The following is a 26,313-nucleotide window of genomic DNA, read 5'->3' as shown; positions in this document are numbered from 1 at the left end:
TTTTTTTTTTATAAATAGCCACATATTGTTTGACTGGAATTTAATCTTGTCTGTAGCAAGTACACTGATTTATGAAAACACACAAATGCATGAGGAAAAATGTGTTATATGGTTGCCAGTTAGTGTTTTTCTGAGTAAAGCTGACCGGCGGCACAACTTCATTTTACACAAACGCTTCCAAAAAGTCAATGGACCGTGCATTGAGGAACACAAAGTGAAACTATCGAAGACAAATAAGGCAAATAACATTGTAGAAGGGGAAATAGGATTGAGAAGAAAATGTACGCCAATGGGTTATGCGAATCCGAGCGTGTTGTTTCTATATTTCATGCTCTGTCACAGCTCAGCTAAGCTTGCCTAACATTGTTGGACACAGGCGTGCACGTGCATACGCGCGCACACTCACAGTGCAGCAGTGTGTGTCCGAGCCAGAGAGGGTGTCGTTGCAGAGGAAAATTGCACAATCTTCATTGCCGGAACATGTGTTTCTATCTGTTAGGTACAATAAAAGTCATGACTAATAAAATAATACACTGTGGGAGAGCTGGAATGCTGATAATGTGATTTTTTTCTACATAAAAATGATAACATGTTAAGCACAGTAAGTGAAGATCTTATCAATAAGAGTTAGGTTTGAATACACAAGAGCAGGGATTCTTAAACTGTGGTACGCATACCACTAGTGCTACGCGGGCTCCTGGTACACAAAATAATCACTTGATTAAATGATAAATGATAAATGGGTTGTACTTGTATAGCGCTTTTCTACCTTCAAGGTACTCAAAGCGCTTTGACACTACTTCCACATTTACCCATTCACACACACATTCACACACTGATGGCGGGAGCTGCCATGCAAGGCGCTAACCAGCACCCATCAGGAGCAAGGGTGAAGTGTCTTGCTCAGGACACAACGGACGTGACGAGGTTGGTACTAGGTGGGGATTGAACCAAGGACCCTCTGGTTGCGCACGGCCACTCTTCCACTGCGCCACGCCGTCCCTTAAAGATTAAAGTACAATGTTTTATTTTCCGATATTCATACACAGTGTTACCCCTGATTTCAACATGATGATGATGTGTCACGGCTGTGGAGCGTAAATAGGCGGTGGACTCTTTACGTTTGTATTTAAGTCAATGTGACCGTTTCCACAGCCTGTGGATCCGTTTCGGATCCATGCGCTAAATATGCACAGAGCTTCTGTTTTTGCCAGTCGCAGCAACACGACGGATCAATTAATCTAAAATCTGCATGTGTTGGACAGGAAGTCATGCACAAACAAAAAACAAGTTATCCTGTTTAATACTTTCAAAATAAAACCGTCCAACTTCAAAGGGGATCATATTTTACACTTTGAAACATCTTAAAAGGGGAAGAATGGCCAATTTCACCATGTTAAACCAAAAATCATATACAGGCACATCTCAGGCACCTATGTGCACATGTGGGGTCTTATTTTAAAAGCCAGCTGATACAGATACCATGGAAGCAGGGGCATGGTTTGTGGGAGTTGTGTAGGACTACAACGATTTTTAGGGATGAGGCTACTGTTGTGTTGCTGCTTGCTTAAAAAAATTTAATAAAGTGGTTGTCCTGCAAAGCAAAACTGTCGTGTTTTTCACGAGTCAAGTCAAGGCCACCATGGACATGCCTGACTGTGGGTATTACCATGAATTGATTAACGTGGACTCCGACTTAAACAAGTTGAAAAACGTATTCAGGTGCTACCATTTAATGGTCAATTGTACGGAACACGCACTGTACTGTGCAAACTACTAATAAAAGTTTAAATCAATCAATCAATTGATCGATGGCAAAGATCGAGACGTTCCGCGGTGTTTACATAAGGGTTTACTTTATCACATGATTATGAGCGGATTGCTTTCCTCCTCTCCAAGGTTCTCATAGTCATCGTCACCGACGTCCCACTGGGTGTGAGTTTTCCTTGCCCTTATGTGGGCCTACCGAGGATGTCGTAGTGGTTTGTGCAGCCCTTTGAGACACTAGTGATTTAGGGCTATATAAGTAAACATTGATTGATTGATTGATTGATTGGTAAAAGACCGCAAATCAGCCAAATGTTTACTGAGGTGGTACTTTTGAGAACCACTGAACTAAACCATGGCTCTTCCTATTCATTTTACGAAAGTGTCATTTTAAGATTGATGTTTTTGTACTTTGGTATTAAATGTACAGCATCTTACCAGCTAGCAGCAGGTACCATGGCCGAGAAAAACCCAACTTGTCAAGTTACGCTGAATAAAAAATTCAAATCCATTGTGAATAAACTTGATCGGGTTCCTTTTCTTGGTTTTCCACCCTGACATATTCAACAAAACTGGTCGGTATCAACCTTTATCACGACCCAAAAAGCTAAACACTAGAGGAAAAACTGCCACAGTTTGATAAGTTTATCTGGAGCAGTGGTTCTCAAACTTTTTTCACCAAATACCCCCTCAGAAAATACTTGGTTCTCCAAGTACCACCATAATCACCAACATTAAAATACAGTAGCGCAGTAGGCCCAAGTATTTTTTTAAAAAACATGGTAGACGTTTTATTTAACAAGTATATTTAATATTTGTGGCCACTGTAACATTGAATAGTAACACAGTGTTTGAATCCATCCATGTTTTAGAAAAAAATAAAACACTGGACTTAAATAATGTATTCATACATTGGGGAAACAAAGCAACCACTAAGCCGAGGCTTAGCACAACATAGACTGGGCAAACTCTTCAGGCCAAGACTCAGCCGTCTACTTGCACCTCAGGGAGAAACAGCACTCATTTGAGAACAAAAATGTAGAAATGCTGGACAGGGAGGACGGATGCTACGAAAGAGGAGTGAGGGAAGCCATCTATGTCAGTGTTGGATGTACCGAACCCCACCAGTTTCATATGCGTATTCCCCAAACCTTTCTTTAGTGAATTTTTTTTTTTTTTTTTCCAAATTCAAGACAAAGTTATGTTTTTTAGTGGTGCACAAAATGGACCGTGCATGAACATCACCTTGTTCAAAGAACAAAACCAACACAGCAACTCACAACAAATTACACACCTGCAAATCAGTGCGACTTCTGCTGTTGCCTTTGAGAGACCAGTTCAGATATGCGTGGCTTCACCTTGGCGAGTCCCACTCTCATGTCATTTTCACAGCAAAGTCTCTTCCTTTTCTTTGTTTTCCACCCAGACATACAATACTAGTAGACAGCTCATGAAAAACAATATTTTTTGTTATTGTCATTGCTGTCATTTGATCATAATAATAAAACATTTAACTTATTTAGTCAAGTTTGGGACAGGTGTGCTGCTGGTGAGGCCGCAGTGCATGTGCACGTCTGACGTCGCTCATATGTGCTCCACTGAATGCTCAAGGAGTTTTTACGTTTGCTCATGCATATGGAATATTAGAGGGAACTTTGTTTGGGGGTATCCATAATACGCCAATACGGAGAAGTTTTTATTTACACGATGAGTCGGGTGTGTCTTAATTTCCACGGCGGAGTCTCCGCCGAACCCCGAGAGTTCGATCGAACCCAGGTTAAAAACCACTGATCTATGACAAGATTGAAAACCATCCCTGAACAGAGGTGGTGGTCTGTGACACCACCTGTCTCCCACATACAACACTCTTCTTTCAACCATTCCTAAAAGACTCTGCAATGTAGTCTCCACCAAAATAACAGGAGTTAGTAGCATTCTGGTCATCTTCAGTGACCAGAAGGCAATTTGTTTACAACTAAATGGAATGCTTACGCGGGGGATTCCGACTATTTTGGACTGGTAGTAGTCGATCCACAGCGACCGTTCTACCACACAATACCTCAATGCTAACGAGGGGAAATTACACTTCAACAGCTGTCGTTGGTTTTGACAGTTAGGTTTGTGCGTTAGCATTGAAACAGTTGTTTTTCTCACTAGGATGGGGCGAAACCATCCTTGCCCAGGTAGACCCTGCTGGTTTTGGAGTATAAATATTTGGGGTTTTGGCACAAGCCACTGGACTAGATCTGACCAATCTAAGTCTTTGAGCACAAAGTGGTGAAGCCTACTTTTATGAGTGTTGAAATATCTTTCAAGACAAACTTAACAGTCCAGTTGCGATCGATTGAATGCCCTGAGATGAAAATGACCTGGATGAATGGGGACATTCCTAGAAAGGACTTGAACAATGGATTAAATAACATTACCTTATTTAGTTGAGGGATTATTTGAAGTACCACTAGATGGAGCCAACATACTACTAGTGGTATGCAAACCACGGTTTGAGAATCACTGATCAGGAGGATAAGAGTTGGTAAAAAGTGCTGGATTTGGGAGCACATATCAAATATCAAACACTTCTGATTTCATATTTTATGTTGAAATCTGTGATCAACTTCCTGGATTGGATAGTGTTCAATCTTAAGAGGTACCACTGTAAACAATTTTAGGATAAATGTGCATTTCCCAGCCATCGATGAGTATTTTTTGGGGTCTCTTATGCATGCAAGTGTGCTACACAGCTCTTTAGGCATGCTTATAGTCCATGGAATGTGTCATTAACTCCCCAAAATGAACACATAACTGTACAAAGGGTATCCAGGGGCTAAATGAAGGGATCACTTTTTAAATGGACCACCCTTGGGGCTTGTTTTTTTCACTCACTGGTCCAAAACAGTCAGATCAATCATCTCTTAGGGCAAGACCATCAAGGCCATTGCCAAAGCAGCCCACAATATGCAGCTGTGAGCTCGTTGATGCCAAGGGGTGGGATTTTGGTTTACAAATCCAGCTCATCCAGATTTTGACTCTATTATCGGGGGGGAATGTTGGTTCCGACTTGATCAGGGTTTATACAACAGCAGAGTTGAGCCATAGCTGTGAGGTCACGAAATTCACAGTGAGATGTTCAAGTAATTTGGCTTATGCAGTAAATTACAACAGGTGGCATTTTTTTCTCAAGTCACATTATGCTCTTCTGGGTGAAAGGAACTAAAAGTATTGTAGAAAGACTGCAATTACGGCTTCGAACTCTATATTTACGTCCATTATTGCATCCAATCCCACTCGCTGTAATGACCAGGTGGATCAATTGTTGTGTCCATGTAATGGCGCCTAAGGGTGATGGGAATTGTAATTTTGCTGCATAAAATGCAGAGGATAAAAGTCAACATGATGACTTTTCTAAATTGTCACGGATCAACAGTAGGTCACAAAAATGTACAAAAAATGTACACTTTTATTTTTTCAAGTGTATCCCTCACATTTAAGCAGCAATTTTATAACAGTATATCTTCTCAAGGGACAATACTGTAGATATTAAACTTGGATATACTTTACTATCTACTGGAAATGTATTGACACACACCCAGGGTTGGTTTTGTTTACTTAACTGACGCTGGTGCCAAATCGATACCTTTGACTCAGGGCCCAAAATGGTACTTTAAAACCAAACAAGACATTTTATAAAATTAAAAAAATATATTTTTTATCATTATAGAATGTTGTGACACGTCCTTTAAACAGAATAGTAACAGCCTCTTTAGAATTTTGCTGACTTTTTTGAGACTGTTGCGGCATAAAATGAGGCTTTATAAAAAAATATATAACACTGAATCTACTTGTGATTTTATGAATTTGCTAGTAATGTTCTGTGTAGGGTTGCCCCGATCCCTGACGATATTTGCCAAAAAATGCATATCGACAAGGCATGGGAAAATGCTGATCCAGATCCAGTTTGATAAAAACGCTGGTCCGTGTTTTCCATTACACCGATTTAAATAATACATTCCACTCTTCTGCTGCTCCCTAAACTCCGTTCCGCATTTTCCGGAACACCTTTAAAACATCCACAGGTCTGCGTTTTAACCGTTCAGACGGCCGTGTGAATTAAAAGTTACGGTAAAAATGTCAGCAGTGAGGGATTATTTTATCCTACAAAACGAAAAAGATGAAGAGGTGGAGTGCAAAACATGCTACAATAAAGTCAAGCGTGGTGGTAAAGTTGTAAGACATTTTAATGACTCTTGCGAGTGAGAGGCTTTTTAGCACTCATCATAGATGAACACAGGAGCAGGCTGACACCTGAGCATCTTGAAGTGCTCGTCTTTGTTGGAAAGAATCTCCCCATTATGCTTGGACTTTAATTGTTTGCCCCCCCCCCCCCCCCCCGACTGGGGCAAACAAATTGAAGGGAGTGTGTAGATATATATATATATATTTTCAAGTTTAGACTTGTTCAACAGCAAGTATTGATGCGGAGTTATAGACATTTTATCCCACTCAGGTTGTTTGTGTGTTTTACTTTTTTTTAATAATGTTTACAGCATTATTTGCACTTTATACTGTTCACTTTTTTACTGTTTAATGATGCCATTTCTGTTTGTCATGTATAATTTTTGATATTTTGTGTTTATCCTTGAATACCAACTATTGTGTATTATTCAAACTCACCTAATTCAGCTGGCTAGATGTTATCAAGAGTACTAAAATCCTTTTCAGTATGAATCTGACAACTAAGTAGGCTAAATAACTTTAAACTTTAATACATGCTCGGATAGGCCAGTATCAGCCAGTATCGGTATCGGATCGGAAGTGCAAAAACAATATCGGTATCGGATCAGAAGTGCAAAAACCTGGATCGGGACATCCCTACTTCTGTGCAACCTTAATGTCAAAAAGCACAAGTTATAAACAACAATTGGAAAACAATACAGTAATGCTGTTTTTCTCGTTTTATACCAGACTTAAAAGTCGACACTAGATGGCAGTAAAAGCGCATACTCAGAGCTCATTGTCAAATTACTGTACTGTTTGAATGACTTATAACTAGTATTAGTAATAATTAACTATATTACAGGAAAAAAAAAAGGAAAAGAGTCATCTTTATTGTCCGCTGTCTGCTCTGCTTGCCACACGTTGCGGACATTCTCTGTGTATGTTTTACGCTTGAAAACTGTTTGTCCATCTGAAACAGTAATTTATGTGCAAACACATTTACCACCAAACATTAATAGCATTTGTAAACTGTTGAGAGCAATCTATAGCAGTAGTTTTTGTTGGTAAAAGAGAGACAGTGAGAGATGACCATCACACCTCTGTTAGGTCAGCATTGAAAATGAAAGTATGTTTCTTAACTGCATTTCCCTGGATACAAAAATGTTAAATAAATATAAAACTACATGTAAACGAGGAGGTAAATGTTTATACACTTTGTCTATTCTAGAAACAAACATAAGTTTTGATTAGCTATTTGACATGCACGTTTGAGTGCCGCCCAAAGACACAATCCATTGATAAATTTGACGGTGAATGGCCAAAATGTGCGGGAAGTTGCGGGCTTTGATTTAAGTTGCAAAGCCGCACAAAATTCACGGGAATGGATAGAATCGCGTGAATTAGGCAATCGTGTCATTGTGAAATCCAGAAGGGACTGATTAAACTACTTTAATATCAGACAGAAAACGATAGCTAAGTATTGCAGCAAAACAGGCAGCCATACAAAACCACTTGCTTGTGTTGCAATGTAGCATATTCAAAATTCCGGGATTCGTGAATGCACATCGTTGGCTGTGACAATGATTGGTGTATATTAAGAAAATGTTGTGTTGCAAATTTTACAGTTTGGTGAAATGGGAGTACTGCTGTTAGCGTGTTAAGGTCGGCAATAAAGTTTTAAAAGAGCATTAGACTCTGACATTACATTACTGAAAAGACGTTAGTATGACTTTCAAGCACATTTTATGGCTGGTTAGGTCTGCATGAATTTGGCACCAAAATAAGGCATCGATCGCTAGGTTTTATTTTTTACGTCCAGTTACTGCCGTTTACTTCGGCACCGGTGTCATAATAGACTTGAGTTTGGGTACTACCCAGCCCTACACACAGTATTTATTGACTAAATAGCTGGCAACACAAGTGAGTACCAAGAAAACAGTCTCTTGTCTACGGCAGTGGTTCTCAAATGGGGGTAAGTGTACCCCTGGGGGTACTTGAAGGTATGCCAAGGGGTACGTGAGATTTTTTTTAAATATTCTAAAAATAGCAACAATTCAAAAATCCTTTAAAAATATATTTATTAAATAATTCTACAAACAAAATATGAATGTAAGTTCATAAACTCTGAAAAAAAATGCAACAATGTAATCAATATTCAGTGTTGACTGTTGGCCCTGCGATGAGGTGGCGACTTGTCCAGGGTGTACCCCGCCTTCCGCCCGATTGTAGCTGAGACAGGCGCCAGCGCCCCCCGCGACCCCGAAAGGGAATAAGCGGTAGAAAATGGATGGATGGATGGATGGACAGCTAGATTTTTTGTAGACATGTTCCATAAATATTGATTTCTTTTTTTTTGTGAAGAAATGTTTAGAATTAAGTTCATGAATCCAGATAGATCTCTATTACCACTCTAAGTTGATGATTACTTCTATGTGTAGAAATCTTTATTTATAATTGAATCACTTGTTAATTTTTCAACACGTTTTTAGTTATTTTGACATCATTTTTTTTTCCAAATGGTTCAAGGACGACCACTACAAATGAGCAATATTTTGCACTCTTATACAATTGAATATATCAGAAACTGATGACATAGTGCTGTATTTTACTTATTTATCTCTTTTTTTCAACCAAAAATGCTTTGCTCTGATTAGGGGGTACTTGAATTAAAAAAAAATTCACAGGGGGTACATCACTGAAAAAAGGTTGAGAACCACTGGTCTACGGTACAGTCAAGCCTGGTGATGGTAGTGTAATGGTCGAGGGCTGCATGAGCTGTGATTAATTGTGGTAAAATATAAATTTGATTGATTGATTTAAACTTTTATTAGTAGATTGCACAGTACAGTACATATTCTGTCCAATTGACCACTAAATGGTAACACCCGAATAAGTTTTTCAACTTGTTTAAGTCGGGGTCCACGTTAATCAATTCATGGTAAATTCCACCACGGCATTGTGAAGCACAGCATGATCCCCTTCCCACAGCAAACATTTTCCAACATTATAATGAACCCGAACACACCACCACGATGACTTTATTTTCAATAATACCAACGCCCTAACATGCCCAAATTGTCAACATGTAGCATCAGCATGTGAGAGTAGTGGGGCCACAGTAAAATGTCTAGTTTTCCCTACCGCTATACAAGTTGTATATTGGCTACACTAAAGTATTTCCAAGATTAATTTTTGATGGTCCGAAGGAAATAAAAATATGCGGTGTATACTCACCTCAGTGAGATACTGTAAGTGACACAAGCCTTCATCATTTCTCCTGTGACCTCCACATGTCATTTTCTGCCTGGCATGCTCTGCCGAGTGCACCCGACTGGCTAATGTGCAGGTTCCCGACCACTTCTCGCTTCTTACCTGCGCTCTCGATGAGGCAGCGCAGGTTGCTGCTGCTGCTGCCGTGTGATAAAGTTGGTGCCCCACACCGGGCTGCTGTGGCTGGTCCTGAGCCAGCCCACCGGGGGCGACGGCGGGTAAGGGTTGCTGCGGAAACCATGGTCTGACTCAGTCTCCGCAGTGAGGGATGAGGCCGAGCTCCCCATCACCACCGGTGATAGGAAGCAAGACTGGATTGTTGGAACCAGCTTAGATTAACTCCCCGTTCAGCTTGTCACAGTTCATGGGAGTTTTTACTCCATTCAAGAAGTTAAGTGTGATAGTTCCCAATTGCCTGTCTTGTTGACTTCAGGCTTTTCTCCACAGTGCCGCTCTTAAGTCCTCCTACATACTTTCGAACACGCCTCTCCAGTTTGTGCAGGCTCATGCTTTCCTTCCGGAGAACTATGACACTTTCACTGACAAAACCTTCTTTGGAAAAAAAACATAGGGTTCACCGAGGCCATCAACAATCGCCTCATAGTCCGTGAAGGCAGTTGCAAACAATCAATAAACAGCATGCAGCTTGACTTACGTCCAGTAAGAGAAAATCAATGTGCTGCATTTCCTGGGGAGGGCAAAATTACAAGCATGACGCCAACTCCTCGAAATCTCATCTTTCAGATATGCGGTCTGGCTAACAGCTGGACTGGAAGGGAAGCACTCGAACGCCACAGCTGCATAGCATCCATTGGCTCATGGGGATAAGGTTTTCCCACGCCTTGGGTTTAAAGTTGGACCTCTTGAGTACATAAAGAGGAAATGGGCTGCTAATGAAAAAATAATGTGGCAAAAAATAAAACGCCACCGAAATGTATATTCAACCCGGAGTTTCTCACAAACAAGTTGGTCAACTTGTCACAGGACTGGCATGCAAGTGCATTACAAAAATACATGGCTTAAGGGCATTATGAGCAACTAGTACCAGTGAAAAAAAAAAAGTGGATGGTTTATTGATGCCGTCATTGCATCGTGCAGCTTGGCTGTCACGTGATTCCTAATTAGCCGGGTAGTTTTAAAGAGGTCTTGGTGGTACTGTACAGTAAGAAGAGTCCGGGGAGCGTGTTGCCCCTGAACGCAACACGCAGCCCGGAGAAAGCGTGACACACACAAAAAAAAACAGTATCCGGGAAGTCTAATCCTACACAATTTCACCTCGAATCTCCTTCCAATATGCATTTAGGTGCTAATTCAAGGCTCCCGTGGTGTTGTAGACGGCAAGGTCTTTTAAAAAGAAGACATTCATCGCTCCGGTCTCTCGCTGCACGTCGCTTCTTCGAGGTTCTCCTCCAGCCCACGCTGCCTCTCTTAAACGGCTCCACTTGGGTGCTCCCCCGTTGCATAAACGTCTCGTCTCCTTATATTTATCACGCGACGTGATTTTATCCCACGCCATAGGGGAGCAAGTGAACGCGGATGCAATCTCTCTCTCCCAAACAGCGGATTAGCGGAGAGTTAGCAACGCGCATGCGCACTGGCACCACCAGCAGCAGCAGCAGCAGCAGCAACTAAAGTGGAAGGTTGCGTTTATGAAATAAATGTCAATATACTGCCGTATGTATATGTTTCACATAACAATATCGCATGAACTGGCTATATCGTATCACCAAAAGTGGATATTTGGAATAAAATCTGCACAATGCACATGCACGTACATGTATACAATTAAAACTGTATTGCATAAATGAGTAAGTGTGGAGGAGGTGTGTAGAAAGGGTTAACTGGTGATGAGCAGTGCAGTCACCACCATCTTCTACTCAGCTGTCCCTTCGCATTACTGAGATAAGCCTTCAAACTATCCCTTCTCTCCTCTCCTCTCTTTCCACTTCACATCACTTTGCTGACCTCCTTCCTAATCTCCCATTCCTTCTCCCAAATCACTGTTCACACTCAAGGAAAGAATGTAACTCACATATTTGTCGATGCATCTTCGCTGCACAGAAAGCGGGTTTTGTTCTTATTTCAGTGGAACTCAGCTCAGCTTGTGCCGAAAAAGGGTGTGTTTGTCAGCTAAGTATGACTCTTACTTCCTCTGTTCACAGACAAACCCGTTGAACTGGAAAACCAGCTTCTACGGCAGGGGTCACCAACCTTTTTGAAACCAAGAGCTACTTCTTAGGTACTGATTAATGCGAAGGGCAACCAGTTTGATACCCACTTAAATAAATTGCCAGAAATAGCCAATTTGCTCAATTTACCTTTAATAAATAAATCTATATACTGTATATAAAAATGGGTATTTCTGTCTGTCATTCCGTCGTACATTTTTTTTCCTTTTACGGAAGGTTTTTTTGTAGAGAATGATGAAAAAAACACTTAATAGAACGGTTTAAAAGAGGAGAAAACATGAAAAAAATGAAAATTAAATTTTGAATTATAGTTTATCTTCAATTTCGACGCTTTAAAATTCAACTGAAAAAAAGAGAAAAACTAGCCAATTCGAATCTTTTTTTTTTTAAATTAAAAACACATTTTAAGGAACATCATTAGTAATATTTCCTGATTAAGATTAATTTTAGAATTCAGATGACATGTTTTAAATAGGTTAAAATCCAATCTGCACTTTGTTAGAATATATAACAAATTGGGCCACGCTATATTTCTAACAAAGACAAATCCTTATTTTTTCTAGATTTTCCAGAACAAAAATTTGAAAATATAATTCAAGACTTTGAAATAAGATTTGAATTTTATTCTAAAGATTTTCTAGATTTGCCAGAATATTTTTATTTTATTTTAATCAGAATAAGTTTGAAGAAATATTTCACAAAATATTTTGTCGAAAAAACAGAAGCTAAAATGAAGAATTAAATTAAAATTGATTAATTAATCTTTCCAATAAAAATAAATAAACTTACTTGAACACTGATTTAAAATGGTAGGAAAGAAGAGGAAGGAATTTGTGTTTAAAAATCCAAAAATCATTTTTAAGGTTGTATTTTTCTCTAAAATAGAGGCAGCTCACTGGTAAGTGCTGCTATTTGAGCTATTTTTAGAACAGGCCAGCGGGCTACTCATCTGGTCCTTACAGGCTACCTGGTGCCCGCGGGTACCGCGTTGGTGACCCCTGTTCTACGGTAAGAAAACGTGGACCCAAATACTGTCAGCCTTGTTGTATATGTAAAATACAATAAAATAATCCATCAAATATTCAGGAAGTAAAAAAAAAAATCCCCCGAATAAAGGCAACAAATTGCAAGAAAAAATCCAAAATAACCCGAATGCAGCTGAGATAGGTTCCAACACCTCCTGTGAAGCAGAAAGGGACAAGCAGTAAAAAATGGATGCATGGATGGATGATAAGAAAAAACCCTATTGTGGCAAGAATAAATATGTATTGTTATGCGATTGAAGTCATACATTTATGGAAGTTAAGTCGTAACATGATGTGAAAATATAATGAATAATTATAGAAAAAGATTGAAAAAGTAATAATATTAAAACAATGAAGCTACAATATTACAAGAATAAAGTAATGAAATTACGGGATTGATTGATACTTTTATTAGTAGATTGCACAGTTCAGTACATATTTCGTACAATTGACCACTAAATGGTAACACCCGAATAAGTTTTTCAACTTGTTTAAGTCGGGGTCCACGTTAATCAGTTCATGGGTATCAAGGTACAAGTTTTTTGCTACGGTATTAGGAAAATAAAGTTGAAATATTATTGAAGAAAAGACGTAACAGAATAAATTAAACATAAAATAGTAGAATTAGGTTGTAATTTTGTATGATTTTCACAACACAATAAAAAAGTACAGTAATCTGAATACATTTGTATTGTTGCAGGAATAAAGACAAAAAAAATGCCGGGAATTATTTTGTAATTCTATTGGGGGAAAATTTTGAAATATCACGACAATAAAGTGGTAATAGTACAAGAAAAAAATGTAATGCAACAACAATAAATGTCAGGGTTTCCCCCAGTTTGCCAATATATATGTGGTGGTGGTGGAGTGGTTGTCATGACGTCATCGTATATTTGCACAATCTGCTTTGATGCATTTATTTTCTTGAAGAAGGCTAAACAAATTTATACATGCAATCAAAAACAAATGTGTTTTATTATTAATTAGCATTAACATGTATTTTTTATTTCAAAACTATATCGTTTTGCTCTATTTTTCAATCGTTAATGTTTATTGTACAGTACTTTATTAATATATTTTAACGTTACTAGAGACTTTTAGTGACTTTTTCTTAAAAAAAAAAAACGTCTAGCAACACATCCAGCATCTTTTTCTGGTGTTAGTGAAGACTGTACTTGTGTTTAGAGACACCAATTCTTTTGCTCCAAACAGCGAGCTGGAGCGAGCCTCTACTGTCCCAGAACACTCACTGACATCACTCTTCCTTTGCGCTGCTAAGAGCCTTTTCTCCTTAAAAGCCGCCACCGTCCTCTTAATTATTTGTACATTGCACATTTTGTAGTTGGCCGTTCGTGGGTATACCTAAGCATACCCAAATTTGGTTTCGGCAGTGCTCTTCCGGTGGTCAAAGCCACATTTTCGGTGCATCACTCGACAAACGTGAGCAAATAAGAGGATATACAGTATATACAGCATATATTATCCATTCAGACTGTAATGACATGCTGGTTTTAAATGTTTATGTGTGTGATTGATATGAAATGAGAGTGAAGAAGATAGGCAGAAAATGAGGAAGTGTCGCATGTCTGCACGTAGACAAACGTGTGTGCACATGAGGGAATTGAGCCAGTTAGCATAAAATTGGCAGTATAAGTTAAAAAGAGTGTCAGACTTAGCGTGACTTCCTCTGGAGGCTACATTTTGTTACTTTAATTTTTTTCAACATAGAAAAAACAACACATTTTTGGGTGGCGGCCTTTATTTTGCCGCGGCGGTGCGCCATAATCAATTACATTAAGGGGAAACCATGAATGTGTAATATCACACGAATTAAGGCATGATATCAGAAAAAGGTTTTAAAAAATGTCAATGTTGATTACATTAATGTGTAAGGGTGGGGAACATATCAATATAGCAATATATCACAATACTTTTTCCAACGATATCGATTAAAAACATTTTTCTTTTTCTTTTTTTAAGATTATGTTTGGTGCCAGTTGTAACTCAGGCCATGTCCACACGAACACGGGTACTTAATAAACACATTCATCTCTGCATTAAGGCCTCTTTTCAAACTGGAAACGCATACTTTTGTCCTTAAAAACGCAGACTTTTACAAACGCTGGCCAGGGTGAAGAGTTCCAAAACTCTCCGCTAGAGGTGAGTATCTTTGGGCACCTCACGGTTCCATTACAATTACGATTTAGGAGTTACGATTCGATAAAGATCGATTATTGACGCATCTTTATGTATATTGATGCAGTTTTACATTTATTTTCGTTTCACGAAATAAGCGTTTATCTTTATATAAAAAGAAACAGTTAAGTTAATTCCCACATTTATTAAATGATTTAAAATGTGTACAAATCTGGAACACAAGTGACCAATAATCAGTTTTGGGACTAATGCGTTAAAAAGTAACTGTACTGTAACGCCGTTATTTTCGGCGGTAACTAGTAGTCAAATGCATTATTTTTCCTATTCAGTAACTCAGTTACCGTTACTACATGATGCGTTACTGCGTTATTTTACGTTATTTTTTATGTAGTATCGGCTAGAAACTGAGAAGATTCGAGCGTTTTACTGGAGAGCTGCAGAAGAGGCGCGCTGTGTGTGTGGGGGGGTGGCGTTTCTGACATATGGTGCCAAAGTCGAGTATCTTAACATGGAGATATTCTCACTACTTTTTTTTTGTTGAGTACAAAGAAAAGAACATTTTAGTTTAATGTAAGCTGTGTCTAGACCAACGATCCTATCTACTGCCCAAAACAGCAATTCAAATCTGCTGAAACAGCTACAAAAGCAACATGCTTCGACGAAGCTAGTAAAGAGGGAGACATTTCATCTCCAACACCATCCAAGCAACAGCGGCTGGATTTTAACGGAGGGACTGCTAACCAGGACAAATTGATAGAGCCATTGCAGCGTATGTGGTCGAAGACATGCAGGCTATTTCTGGAGTGGAGTCCCCTGCTTCCAGGCAGCTAATTAGCATGATATCGGGCATCAAGCAGCAAATGGCACAAAAAACATTTTCCACGTACCTGGACACAGTGGACAGTGAGTACATAAACATGGAAAGCGAGCTAAAGAAAACACTCCAAACTCTGCCTCTGCTCATCATTCAGCACTGAAGGTACACACTCTGTCAATTCTCTTATATACTGCTTCATTCTAGACTTTTAGAGTGTTTGATTATCACATCACTCTAAATCTATAGACTATAAAGCTCACAAACATAAAGAGGGATATTAGTGGGTCAGGCCAATCTTTCCTCATCTCTAAACTAAAACTGGGGAAATGTGCAGAGTGTTCTGGGCTTCAGACATGATTTTATTTCAGAATTCCTCAAGAGAAAAAAACACCTGGTTAGATTTTGTGTATGCAGTGCGTACGTTTCTTGGTTTAGAGCTCTGTTGTTATTATGCTGTTTGTTACTTATGTATGTTACGTTGCAGCTATTTAAAATAGTTTTGTCATTTTTTTCTGGTCTGAAACAAATTGGCCCTTTGAAACATATCTTTGTCTTTGTGTGTTGTATGTAGACCACATTGCTTAGCAGAGTTCAGTGATGCAAATGCATGTCAAGTTGATCAACAGAGTGTATTATTCTCCAGTGCAATAACAGTACTGAAATGAAGGCTAAAAGGGCATTTAAGGGGGCTTTAATTTTTTTTTTATAAAATAGAAGTAACTAAATAGTTACTTTTCACAGTAACATATTACTTTTTGGTGTAAGTAACTGAGTTACTTTTGAAATAAAGTATCTAGTAACTGTAACTAGTCACTGGATTTCAGTAACTAACCCAACACTGCCGATAACAAAGGAGCTTATCGGATTTTTCGGTGAGGTGGCTTGCTGCAGTCAGTCAAATCTTACAACTGTCAGCATTACTTTTTTTTACATTAAATACATTGATTATTGACGTTTACTAATTGATTCTATAATCGTCCATGTCCGAATTGCGATGCATTTAAAAAAAAAAAGTTTTTCCCCCACCTCTATAGGCTCCGCGTATGCGTGTACACGGCAACATAGCAAAAACGGAGACTTCTTCTAAACGGAGACTTCTTCTCGTCTGATGACGTTCGGTTGTGCATTTGTAAAGCACAACAACAATGTCATGATGGCTTCAAAGAGGACTTACTGTGTTTGAACATAAATATTCTGCTATATTCTTACTCAACATTGATAAAAAAGACACATCAAGATATGCGTTGGGCCACTCCCGCCAGCGTCAATGACAGTCAGCTGTTTTGGATACGATTGCTGTCGGACCTCCAGCCGATGGGACTACTTTGACAAGCAAGACTTTGTGCTTACTGAGAAAAGTGCGACATAATTTATTTTTTTTAATCCTTATTTAACAACAGATCATGAAGTTAACTTACGTGTGTTGATTCCATTTGTGTAGATGGAGACAAGGGCGCACATATAACTCGCCTGAACGACTGAAAAAGACAAACATGATGTATCCTTCCTCTGTGTTAGTGTGTACTAATGTTAAAGCCAATGTACACTTCATTGTAGAGATGTCCGATAATAACGGACTGCCGGTATTATCGGCCGACAAATGGTTTAAAGGGTAATAACGGAAATTATCGGTATCGGTTTCAAAATTATCGGTATTGGTTTCAAAAAGTAAAATGTATTACTTTTAACTCTGCTGTGTACACAGACATAGGGTAAAGTACAGAGCGGCAATAAACCTTAAAGGCACTGCTTTTGCGTGCCGGCCCAGTCACATAATATCTACGGCTTTTCACACACACACGTGAATGCAAGGCATCGTTGGTCAACAGCCAGACAGGTCACACTGAGGGTGGCTGTATAAACAAATTTAAAACTGTTACAAATATGCGCCACACTGTGAACCCACACCAAACAAGAATGACAAACACGGTGTGGCGCAGTTGGGAGAGTGGCCGTGCCAGCAACCTGAGGGTTCCTGGTTCAATCCCCCCCTTCTACCAACCTCGTCACATCTGTTGTGTCCTTGAGCAAGACACTTTACCCTTGCTCCTGATAGTTCGTGGTTAGGGCCTTGCATGGCAGCTCAAGCCATTAGTGTGTGAATGTGTGTGTGTATGGGTGAATGTGGAAATAGTGTCAAAGCGCTTTGAGTACCTTGAAGGTAGAAACGCGCTATACAAGTATAACCCATTTACCATTTACATTTCGGGAGAACATCCGCACCGTAACACAACAAAACAAATTCTATTTGAGTTTTGTCTCTCTTAGAATTAAAAATGTCCAGCAAAGTGAGACCAGCTTGCTAGTAAATAAATACAATTTCAAAAATAAAGGCAGCTCACTGGTAAGTGCTGCTATTTGAGCTATTTTTAGAACAGGCCAGCGGGCTACTCATCTGGTCCGCGGGCACCACGTTGGTGACCCTTGCTGTATTGAATATCATGACATCGTGATACGAATCATATGGTGAAGTCCTTTCATAGCCTTAGTTCTAATGTTTCAAAAAAAGTCTTAATGTCATCTCAATAAAATTGTTACAAGAAAGTTAATTTTTAGGAGCAAAGTGCTAGTTCTTTGAGGAAAAAAGGCATCATATCGGGGGGAAAATACATTTTGAAAATAGGGCTGTAACACTATCATCACTATATGAATGTATTGTAATTTAGTTTTTACAATTGAACGAGAATTAAATCATCATGTTATGAGGGAAAAATATCCAGTGTGAAAAAACATGAATTTTATGAGACTAATTAAAGTTACAAGAAAAAATTTGTTAATTTACAAGAACATAATCACAACATTACAAGCTTAAACATGTTTAGTTGAGGACTGTTGAGCATCGGCCTATTAGGTCCCATTTTATATGAGCAGTTTTAGTTGATGCGAGGAAATATTACAGGACATAAACCACCGCTTTCTTGTTTGATTATGTCAGCAGAGGAGCTCCTTGCAAACATTTTAAGATATTAGCTGGTTAACACATGGCAGATCTCCAGAGAGAGACGGCAGCTGTTGGTGTCAGAGCGTTGCGTTTATATGTGTGGGGATTTTGACATTCACTTATTAAATTTGAACTTTTTTCCATCGTAAAATGTAATTTGTAGACTTTGTTCGTTTGTTTCTTATCCATTTCCTGGATGTGTAAAGAGCATGTTTGCATGCATTGATTGCTTCACTAGAAGCGAGGGAAACACATTGACAACTCTTTACTGTAACTCTTTTGTTCATGGCGCACCTGTCTGAGGGACACCTGTCTCTATGAATAGAGCAGCTGTGCAATGCTAACAGTAGGAGAAAGATTAGATTCCATTCTCCGGGGATAGTGAGGAAACGTGTCAAGTTCCTTGACTAACTTCCGTTTTGTTCCATGAACAGTCAACTTTTTGCTTATGCTAATGTTTTGGAGAGTTTCTATGTGTTTTTGGCATTTGCATTATTTCCCTTTTCTGTTTGATTTATGTTCTTGCACCATTTTCCTGTTGCATTTGTGCGTTTTTGGATCATTTGTAATCAGGCTCCAGTACTAAGGAATGCCCTTCCGGATAACAGTTAGAGATGCAACCTCAGTAGAAGTATTTAAGTCCTTTTATAAAACTCCTTTGTGTACGCTAGCCTTTAAATAGACCCACCCAATTTAGACCAGTTGATCTGCCGTCTCTTTTCTGATCTGCCCCCCTCTCCTGCGTGGATAAGCTATTAGGTGACCACAGATGAGCGCGAGCCATTCAAAGTCGGCACCCAGGGTGGACCACTCGTCTGTGCATCAGTTGGGGACGTCTCTGCGCTGCTGAGTTGTCTCCACTCAAGATGAACTCCTGCTGGCCCCACTATGGACTGGACTCCCACACTATTAAAGGCCTACTGAAACCCACCACTACCGACCACGCAGTCTGATAGTTTATACATCAATGATGAAATCTTAACATTGCAACACATGCCAATACAGCTGGTTTAGTTTAATAAATTGCAATTTTAAATTTCCCGCGATGTGTCCTGTTGAAAACGTCGCGGAATGATGACGCTTATGTTGACGCGTGTGCGTGACGTTATTGGTTGGAGCGGACATTTTATCCCAGCACCACTCACGGCAAAAAGTCATCTGCTTTAATCGCATAATTACACAGTATTTTGGAAATCTATGTTGCTGAATCTTTTGCAATTTGTTCAATTAATAATGGAGACTCTAAAGAAGAATGCTTTTGGTGGAAAGCGGTGTATTGCAGCCGGCTGTAGCAACCAAAACACAGCCGGTGTTTCTTTGTTTGTTGTGAAGCTTTAATATGGAACAGAGCGGTCAAGCGAACATGTTTCTCTACCGCATGTCAACCAACAGGTTTCGGTGAGAAAATTGTGGTAATATGTCGGCTCTTACCGGAGACATGAGCGGAGCTTGTGTCGTTCTTTTCTGCAGCAGCTGTCAAAAAGGCAGCTGCGACTTTCTTGGCTCCTTCATGGCTGCCATCAGAGACACTGGCGGTCACCACACCCCTCCGACTTTCAGGTATGACTTTATAATCTCACTAAAACACTATTAACACAATAAGCAGATAAGGGATTTTCCAGAATTATCCTAGTAAATGTGTCTAATAACATCTGAATCGATCCCACTGCCGTTGCCTTTTTTTTCTTTTTCTAGTGCTTCACTCTAACTTTCCTCATCCACAAATCTTTCATCCTTGCTCAATTTAATGGGGAAATCGTTGCTTTCTCGGTCCGAATCGTTCTTGCTGCTGGTGGCTATGATTATAAACAATGTGAGGATGTGAGGAGCCCTACAACCCGTGACGTCACGCGCACATCGTCTGTTACTTCCGGTACAGGCAAGGCTTTTTTTTTGGGACCAAAAGTTACGAAACTTTATTGTTGATGTTCTCTACTAAATCCTTTTAGCAAAAATATGGCAATATCGCGAAATGATCAAGTATGACACATAGAATGGACCTGCTAGCCCCGTTTGAATAAGAAAATCTCATTTCAATAGGCCTTTAAACGGTGGCATTATTGTGTGTGGACACAGATAAGGTTAGGTGGGATTGACACTGAAAATCAGCACCTCCAAGTCAGAGTCCATGGTTCTCTCCCAGAAAAGGGTGGAGTGCCATCTCCGGGTTGGGGAGGAGACCCTGCCCTAAGTGGAGGATTTCAAGTACCTAGGAGTCTTGTTCACGAGTGGGGGAAGAGTGGATCGTGAGATCGACAGGCGGATCGGTGCGGGGTCTTCAGTAATGCGGACGTTGTACCGATCCGTTGTGGTGAAGAAGGAACTGAGCCGGAAGGCAAAGCTCTCAATTTACCGATCGATCTACGTTCCCATCCTCACCTATGGTCATGAGCTTTGGGTCATGACCGAAAGGATAAGATCACGGGTATAAGCGGCCGAAACGAGTTTCCTCCGCCGTGTGGCGGGGCTCTCCCTTAGAGATAGGGTGAGAAGCTCTGTCATCCGGGAGGAACTCAAAGTAAAGCCACTGCTCCTCCACATCGAGAGGAGCCAGATGAGGTGGTTCGGGCATCTGGTCAAGATGCCACCTGAACGCCTCCCTAGGGAGGAGTTTAGGGCACGTCCAACCGGTAGGAGGCCACGGGGAAGACCCAGGACACGTTGGGAAGACTATGTCTCCCGGCTGGCCTGGGAACGCCTCAGGATCCCCCGGGAGAAGCTAGACAAAGGGGCTGAGGAGAGGGAAGTCTGGGCTTCCCTGCTTAGGATGCTGCACCCGCGACCCGACCTCGGAAAAGCGGAAAGAAGATGGATGGATGGGATTGACACTGGATAAACTTAATGTACACAAGCCCTAATTGAACTTTGATTAATTGATTGAGCGTTTGGAGCTTGCTGCATATTTGCCCCTATTGGCCTTGGACACCAGTCTAGGGTGTCTCGCCCGCATAGTCAACTGGGTTAGGTTCTAGCTAACCCGCCATATTGGGAATCAGCGGTACAGAATATTGATTGAAAATATCTAAAACACCTATAAAAGACTCTCCTGTGCACAATATTGTGCAGTGTTGCACTGAAGTCAGCAGCAGATACAAGCCTCATGATGATCTGACCTTTGACCCCGACCTGCAAATGGCTAACGTGACACCTGCAAACATTTCAAACAAAATTCTTCTGAGAATTAGTAGGGAAATTAAATAAAAGCAGCCTCACATAATCGGTCTATTTTCGGACAAACCCAGGGAATGGTGCCAGGGACACCAACATTAGCTTGACAGCATAGCCAGCTGAGGCGCCGGGCACCTTGTAAACAAAGACGCCACACACGATCGCAGCGTTTATCAGCACAAAAAACGAAGTTAACTCCACGGAGAAGATGCAAACATAAGACATCCTCACCTCAAGCGGAACCAACAGGGCAGATGAGTTCCGTCTTTGTCGCCGCCGTGCTAACTTTTAACGTCCATGGAGAGGTTAAGTTGTTCCCGCGTCGTGCTGCAGCCAAACGGAACTTTCCCTGCGTTAGCTCGGCATTCTCCGCTTGCCAAACATATCCCAGACATCTGTGTCAAACGATAGGGTTTTCTTTATTTTTTTTAAAACAAAACGTCAGGTCGTTAAAGTAACGGATGAGATAGCGCCGCTTTACCTCCACAACCGTCTCAGTAGGAAGCGGAATCACCACCGAACACAGTTCTTCAAGAAGATAGTGCGACAAATGCGTAGGATGGGATATATTCCCATAGACATGGCACGTAAAGTACGTAAAATGTAATGTAGAATACTAGATAAGAAAACTACAATTCCCCTGTTCAAAATAGCGGTCACCATGAGGATATCCGGCATCGTCTTTGCTCAAATATAGATTCCATAAATTGTTTTAGATTAATTATGACATTACTTATTTTATTTTCTAATACATCTCATGTTTCATTGAATAAAAAATACAAAAAACCCTAATTTTCGTTCGCTCATCTACAAGATGAATTTCTGTCCTTTTACTGCCATCTAGTGTCAAGAAGTATGAACCAACAAAATTGACAAGCACAATGTATCAAGGCAATAAGTACACACAAAAACTAGACATGATAATAATGTCCATCCATCCATTTTCTACCGCTTGTCCCTTTTGGAGTCGCGGGAGGGTGCTGGAGTCTATTTTTAAAATTAATATAATTATTTTACATTGATTATGTTGTTGGATTTCTTACCTTGACTTATGTTTCATGTATTTACTGTATCTACTTAATGATGCTCTTATACGACTACTGTACTACAGTACTATTGTTAACAATAATAAAGTACTCCTACATGTACTAATAAAATGATTTGTTAAAAATGTATGTTAAAATTTAGAATAATAGGTGCTGATACGTAATATATTTTCATATTATTGAATGATTTTGATGCCAAACAATATTATTTGTTTTATTACCGTATTTCCTTGAATTGCCGCCGGGGCACTAATTAATTGAAAACCTTTTCTCACTCCTGCGCTTACCAAAGGCATGCGGTAAAAGTAAGCATGCGCTAATCATTTTAAAACCTCTTCTCTCTCCGGCACTTACCAAAGACATGCAGTAAAAAAATGAGTGTGATGTAGGCTTGGACCTTAAATCCTACTGAATAGCTCTTAATCTTCTTCCCTTTATGCGATTTCAAATTACCGGTATTGAAATCAGCCTCCTTCATTTTGAAAATGATGACAGGGGAAGTGTCACTCGTGACGTCACGAGTTTGACCAGGCGGTAATACTAAGCATGCGCTAATTATAATGCGAAGCAAGTTTGACCCGGCAGTAATTCAAGGTAGGCGTGTATAATATGCCCTGCGGCAATTCAAGGAAATACGGTGTATTTAAACAGCTTTTAATACTGACACTACTCTTACAACGAATGTTAATAATAATATTTCTACAATTTAGGCTACTAATAATTACAAATGCTGTGTATATTTTTTTAATTTCTATAAAAATAGAAAACAAATGAGACGTGGATAATAAAAACACTAATACTAAACCATTACAAAAATATTAATAATACTAATAAAACAACACTTGCGATATTACTACTACAAATAATAATTGTATAACTTAAAAAAAAATATAAAATAGAAATAATAAAATATTATTTTATTTAATTGAATAATTTTGTTTTATTATTTGTTTTATTATAATTACTTCATTTATGCATCTTGAAAAATATAATTGATAATATAACAATGACAACAATAATAACTAATATCAGTCAATATTTTTTCTTCACTTCTCTAGAATGCATATGTAATTAGGATAACGTGTTATTTTGCATGTGAAACTTGTGTGATGGTGGATTATTTCTTAATGCTGGTGTCAGGCGTGTTGTTTGAACCGGGATTAGCTCTGTTGGGCCACTACAGTCACCCTAATGATCGCCTGGAGGACTTCAAACGTCCCATTAGGATAATTGTCATTTGCACAATAATTCATCATAATTGACTTTGTCGAATTGAAAACGCAGTGGGGGAGGGGGAAAAAAAAGTACATTCCCAGGTTTTTAATCATCATAACGACACTTGGAGCTCCCTCTGCCATCAATCAGCAGACACAAACCATGCACCTTTTGGTGTTGGCGTGATTTATCCCCGAGGGCGCTCGAAGCGGGCGGGGCGGAGCATCCTCTCGTAGAAGCGAACACAAACCTGGGCGGAGATTACCACCCGGGCCACCCCACATGACGCGCGGTGCTTCGCCGGACTCTCGGTCGTGCGGTCTGTTACTGCTGTGGGGGGGAGAAAAAGTTTGCAAAAACTCTCTGGAAGTCATCCGTGTGACTCGTTGACGGGATTTCATCCGAAACGAGAAGGTTTGGAGGGAAGAGTCGCTGCAAAAACAAGGTAGGAACGTGTAAGCATGCACCTTCTTTTGTTGCTGTGCACTTGTTGCTCGCCGGGGACGCTTAACAACATATACTTTCACTTCTTTGAAAAATACTCCCGATTACAAAGTTGCAAACTAACTCTCCGTTTTTTTTGTGTGTGTGTGTGTGTGTGGGGTTGCGTACACACTGTTGTCATGACAATGCTATGGGAAACCGAGCGAGGAGGCACGTTGTGTGAGGGTACACAAAAGACACCAAGTTGAGAGTGCAAACACCCCCCCCAAAAAAAGTTCATTTTCTTTGCTCAATGATGGGACTTGTGTGTTGTTTTTCCCCTGGCAAAACGGAAAGAAGAGTTCTATGACGGGGTGGAAGGTCAGGAGGATATGTCCAAAAAGGTGTGTCCTGTGTTTATATGAGGCCATTTGTGACCCAGCTATAGCCAGGAAAGGGATGCTTTTTAGTTGTTTTATAGCCAGCACACATGTGCAGCTGACATGGCTTCCACAATGGAGAGTGAGCCACACAATTGTCCAAGGAAGGGAACAGGAACATTGTGTGTGTGTGTGTGTGTGTGTGTGTGTGTGTGTGTGTGTGTGCAGCTGCTGATGTCATCCATGCAACAAGTTACACACATACTGTACTTTAAAGGCCTACTAAAATGAGATGTTCTTATTTAAACGGGGATAGCAGGTCCATTTTTTGCGATATTGCCATATTTTTGCTGAAAGGATTTAGTAGAGAACATCCACGATAAAGTTCGCAACTTTCGCTGCTAAGAGAAAAGCCCTGCCTCTACCGGAAGTCGCAGACGATGACGTCACATGTTCGGTGGCTCTGTCACGCCAAATTTCTTCCCCCTACAACCCCCCCCAATACCCCCCACTCCTCCCCCCACCCACACACACATTTACTTCCGGGGTTTTGATTAATACAGACGTTTTGTTAAAGCTATATGATAGAAATATAACGCTATATTATAAAAAAACAGACGTTTTGTAACGCTATATTATTAAAAAAAAAAATTTTTTTTTTACAAACACAAGCTATGAGATGACATAAGAGGAAACGTGACCCCAGAAGTAAATGCTTCATCCCATAGCTTCCATCCATCCATCCATTTTCTACCGCTTATTCCCTTTTTGGGGTCGCGGGGGGCGCTGGCGCCTATCTCAGCTACAATCAGGCGGAAGGCAGGGTACACCCTGGACAAGTCGCCACCTCATCGCAGGCCCAACACAGATAGACAGACAACATTCACACTCACATTCACACACTAGGGCCAATTTAGTGTTGCCAATCAACCTATCCCCAGGTGCATGTCTTTGGAAGTGGGAGGAAGCCGGAGTACCCGGAGGGAACCCACGCATTCACGGGGAGAACATGCAAACTCCACACAGAAAGATCCCGAGCCTGGATTTGAACCCAAGACTGCAGGAACTTCGTATTGTGAGGCAGACGCACTAACCCCTCTGCCACCGTGAAGCCCCATAGCTTGTGTTTGTAAATTGTTTTTTAATTGTTTTTATAATATAGCGTTGACAAACCGTCTGTATTTTTATAATATAGCGCTATATTTTTATAATATAGCGTTAACAAAACGTCTGTATTAATCATGACCCCGGAAGTAAATGGGGGGGGGGGGGTTTGTAGGGGGGGAAGAAATTTGGCGTGACAGCTCCTCACATATTCACATTGTTTTTAATTGGAGCCTCCAACAAAAAGAGCTATTCGGGCCAAGAAAAAGACAATTTCCCCATTAATTTGAGCGAGGACGAAAGACTCGTGTTTGAGGATATTGATAGCGACGGACTAGAAAAAAAAATTGCATTGGGACGGATTCCGATGTTTTTAGACACATTTACTAGGTTAATTCTGGGAAATACCTTATCTTTCTATTGTGTTGTTAGTGTTTTAGTGAGTTTAATATTACCTGATAGTCGGAAGGGTGTCTCCACGGGTGTCTTGACGCGCAGTGTCTCAGGGGAGTCGACGGCAGCTTCATGGACGGCACAAGCTCAGCTTTTCTCCGGTAGGAACTGACTTTTTAACCACAATTTTCTCACCGAAACCT

The 26,313-nt window shown here is 40.2% G+C and overlaps 2 protein-coding genes across 5 annotated transcripts in view; one reads left to right on the top strand and one right to left on the bottom strand.

Annotated features, from left to right (window-relative positions):
• Window positions 1-22,169, bottom strand: part of capn15 (calpain 15) — a 103,267-nt gene extending 81,098 nt beyond the window's left edge. Inside the window, exons 1-2 of one of the 4 annotated variants that reach the window (XM_061909328.1) lie at window positions 22,031-22,169; window positions 21,781-21,944 (exon numbers count right to left, since the gene is read on the bottom strand). Coding sequence is in view for 1 of the 4 variants with exons in the window: in XM_061909325.1 (XP_061765309.1) it covers window positions 9,355-9,539 (185 nt within the window). In the remaining 3 variants the exon portion in view is untranslated. Of the gene's footprint in view, window positions 1-9,354; window positions 10,852-11,284; window positions 11,432-21,780 lie in introns of those variants that run through there. The other 3 variants (XM_061909327.1, XM_061909326.1, XM_061909325.1) reach the window with 3 other exon arrangements.
• A 1,869-nt stretch (window positions 22,170-24,038) lies between these two features.
• The window catches only part of LOC133558157 (ankyrin repeat and fibronectin type-III domain-containing protein 1-like), a 447,422-nt gene continuing 445,147 nt past the window's right edge, over window positions 24,039-26,313 (top strand). The window contains exon 1 of the mRNA XM_061909323.1: window positions 24,039-24,255. The gene's annotated coding sequence lies outside the window, so the exon portion shown is untranslated. The remainder of the gene's footprint in view (window positions 24,256-26,313) is intronic.

Source organism: Nerophis ophidion, linkage group LG08 (assembly GCF_033978795.1).
Source record: "Nerophis ophidion isolate RoL-2023_Sa linkage group LG08, RoL_Noph_v1.0, whole genome shotgun sequence".
Lineage (NCBI taxonomy): Eukaryota > Metazoa > Chordata > Actinopteri > Syngnathiformes > Syngnathidae > Nerophis > Nerophis ophidion.
The sequence above is the reverse complement of the archived record's forward strand: the minus strand, read 5'-3'. Positions and strand labels throughout refer to the sequence as shown.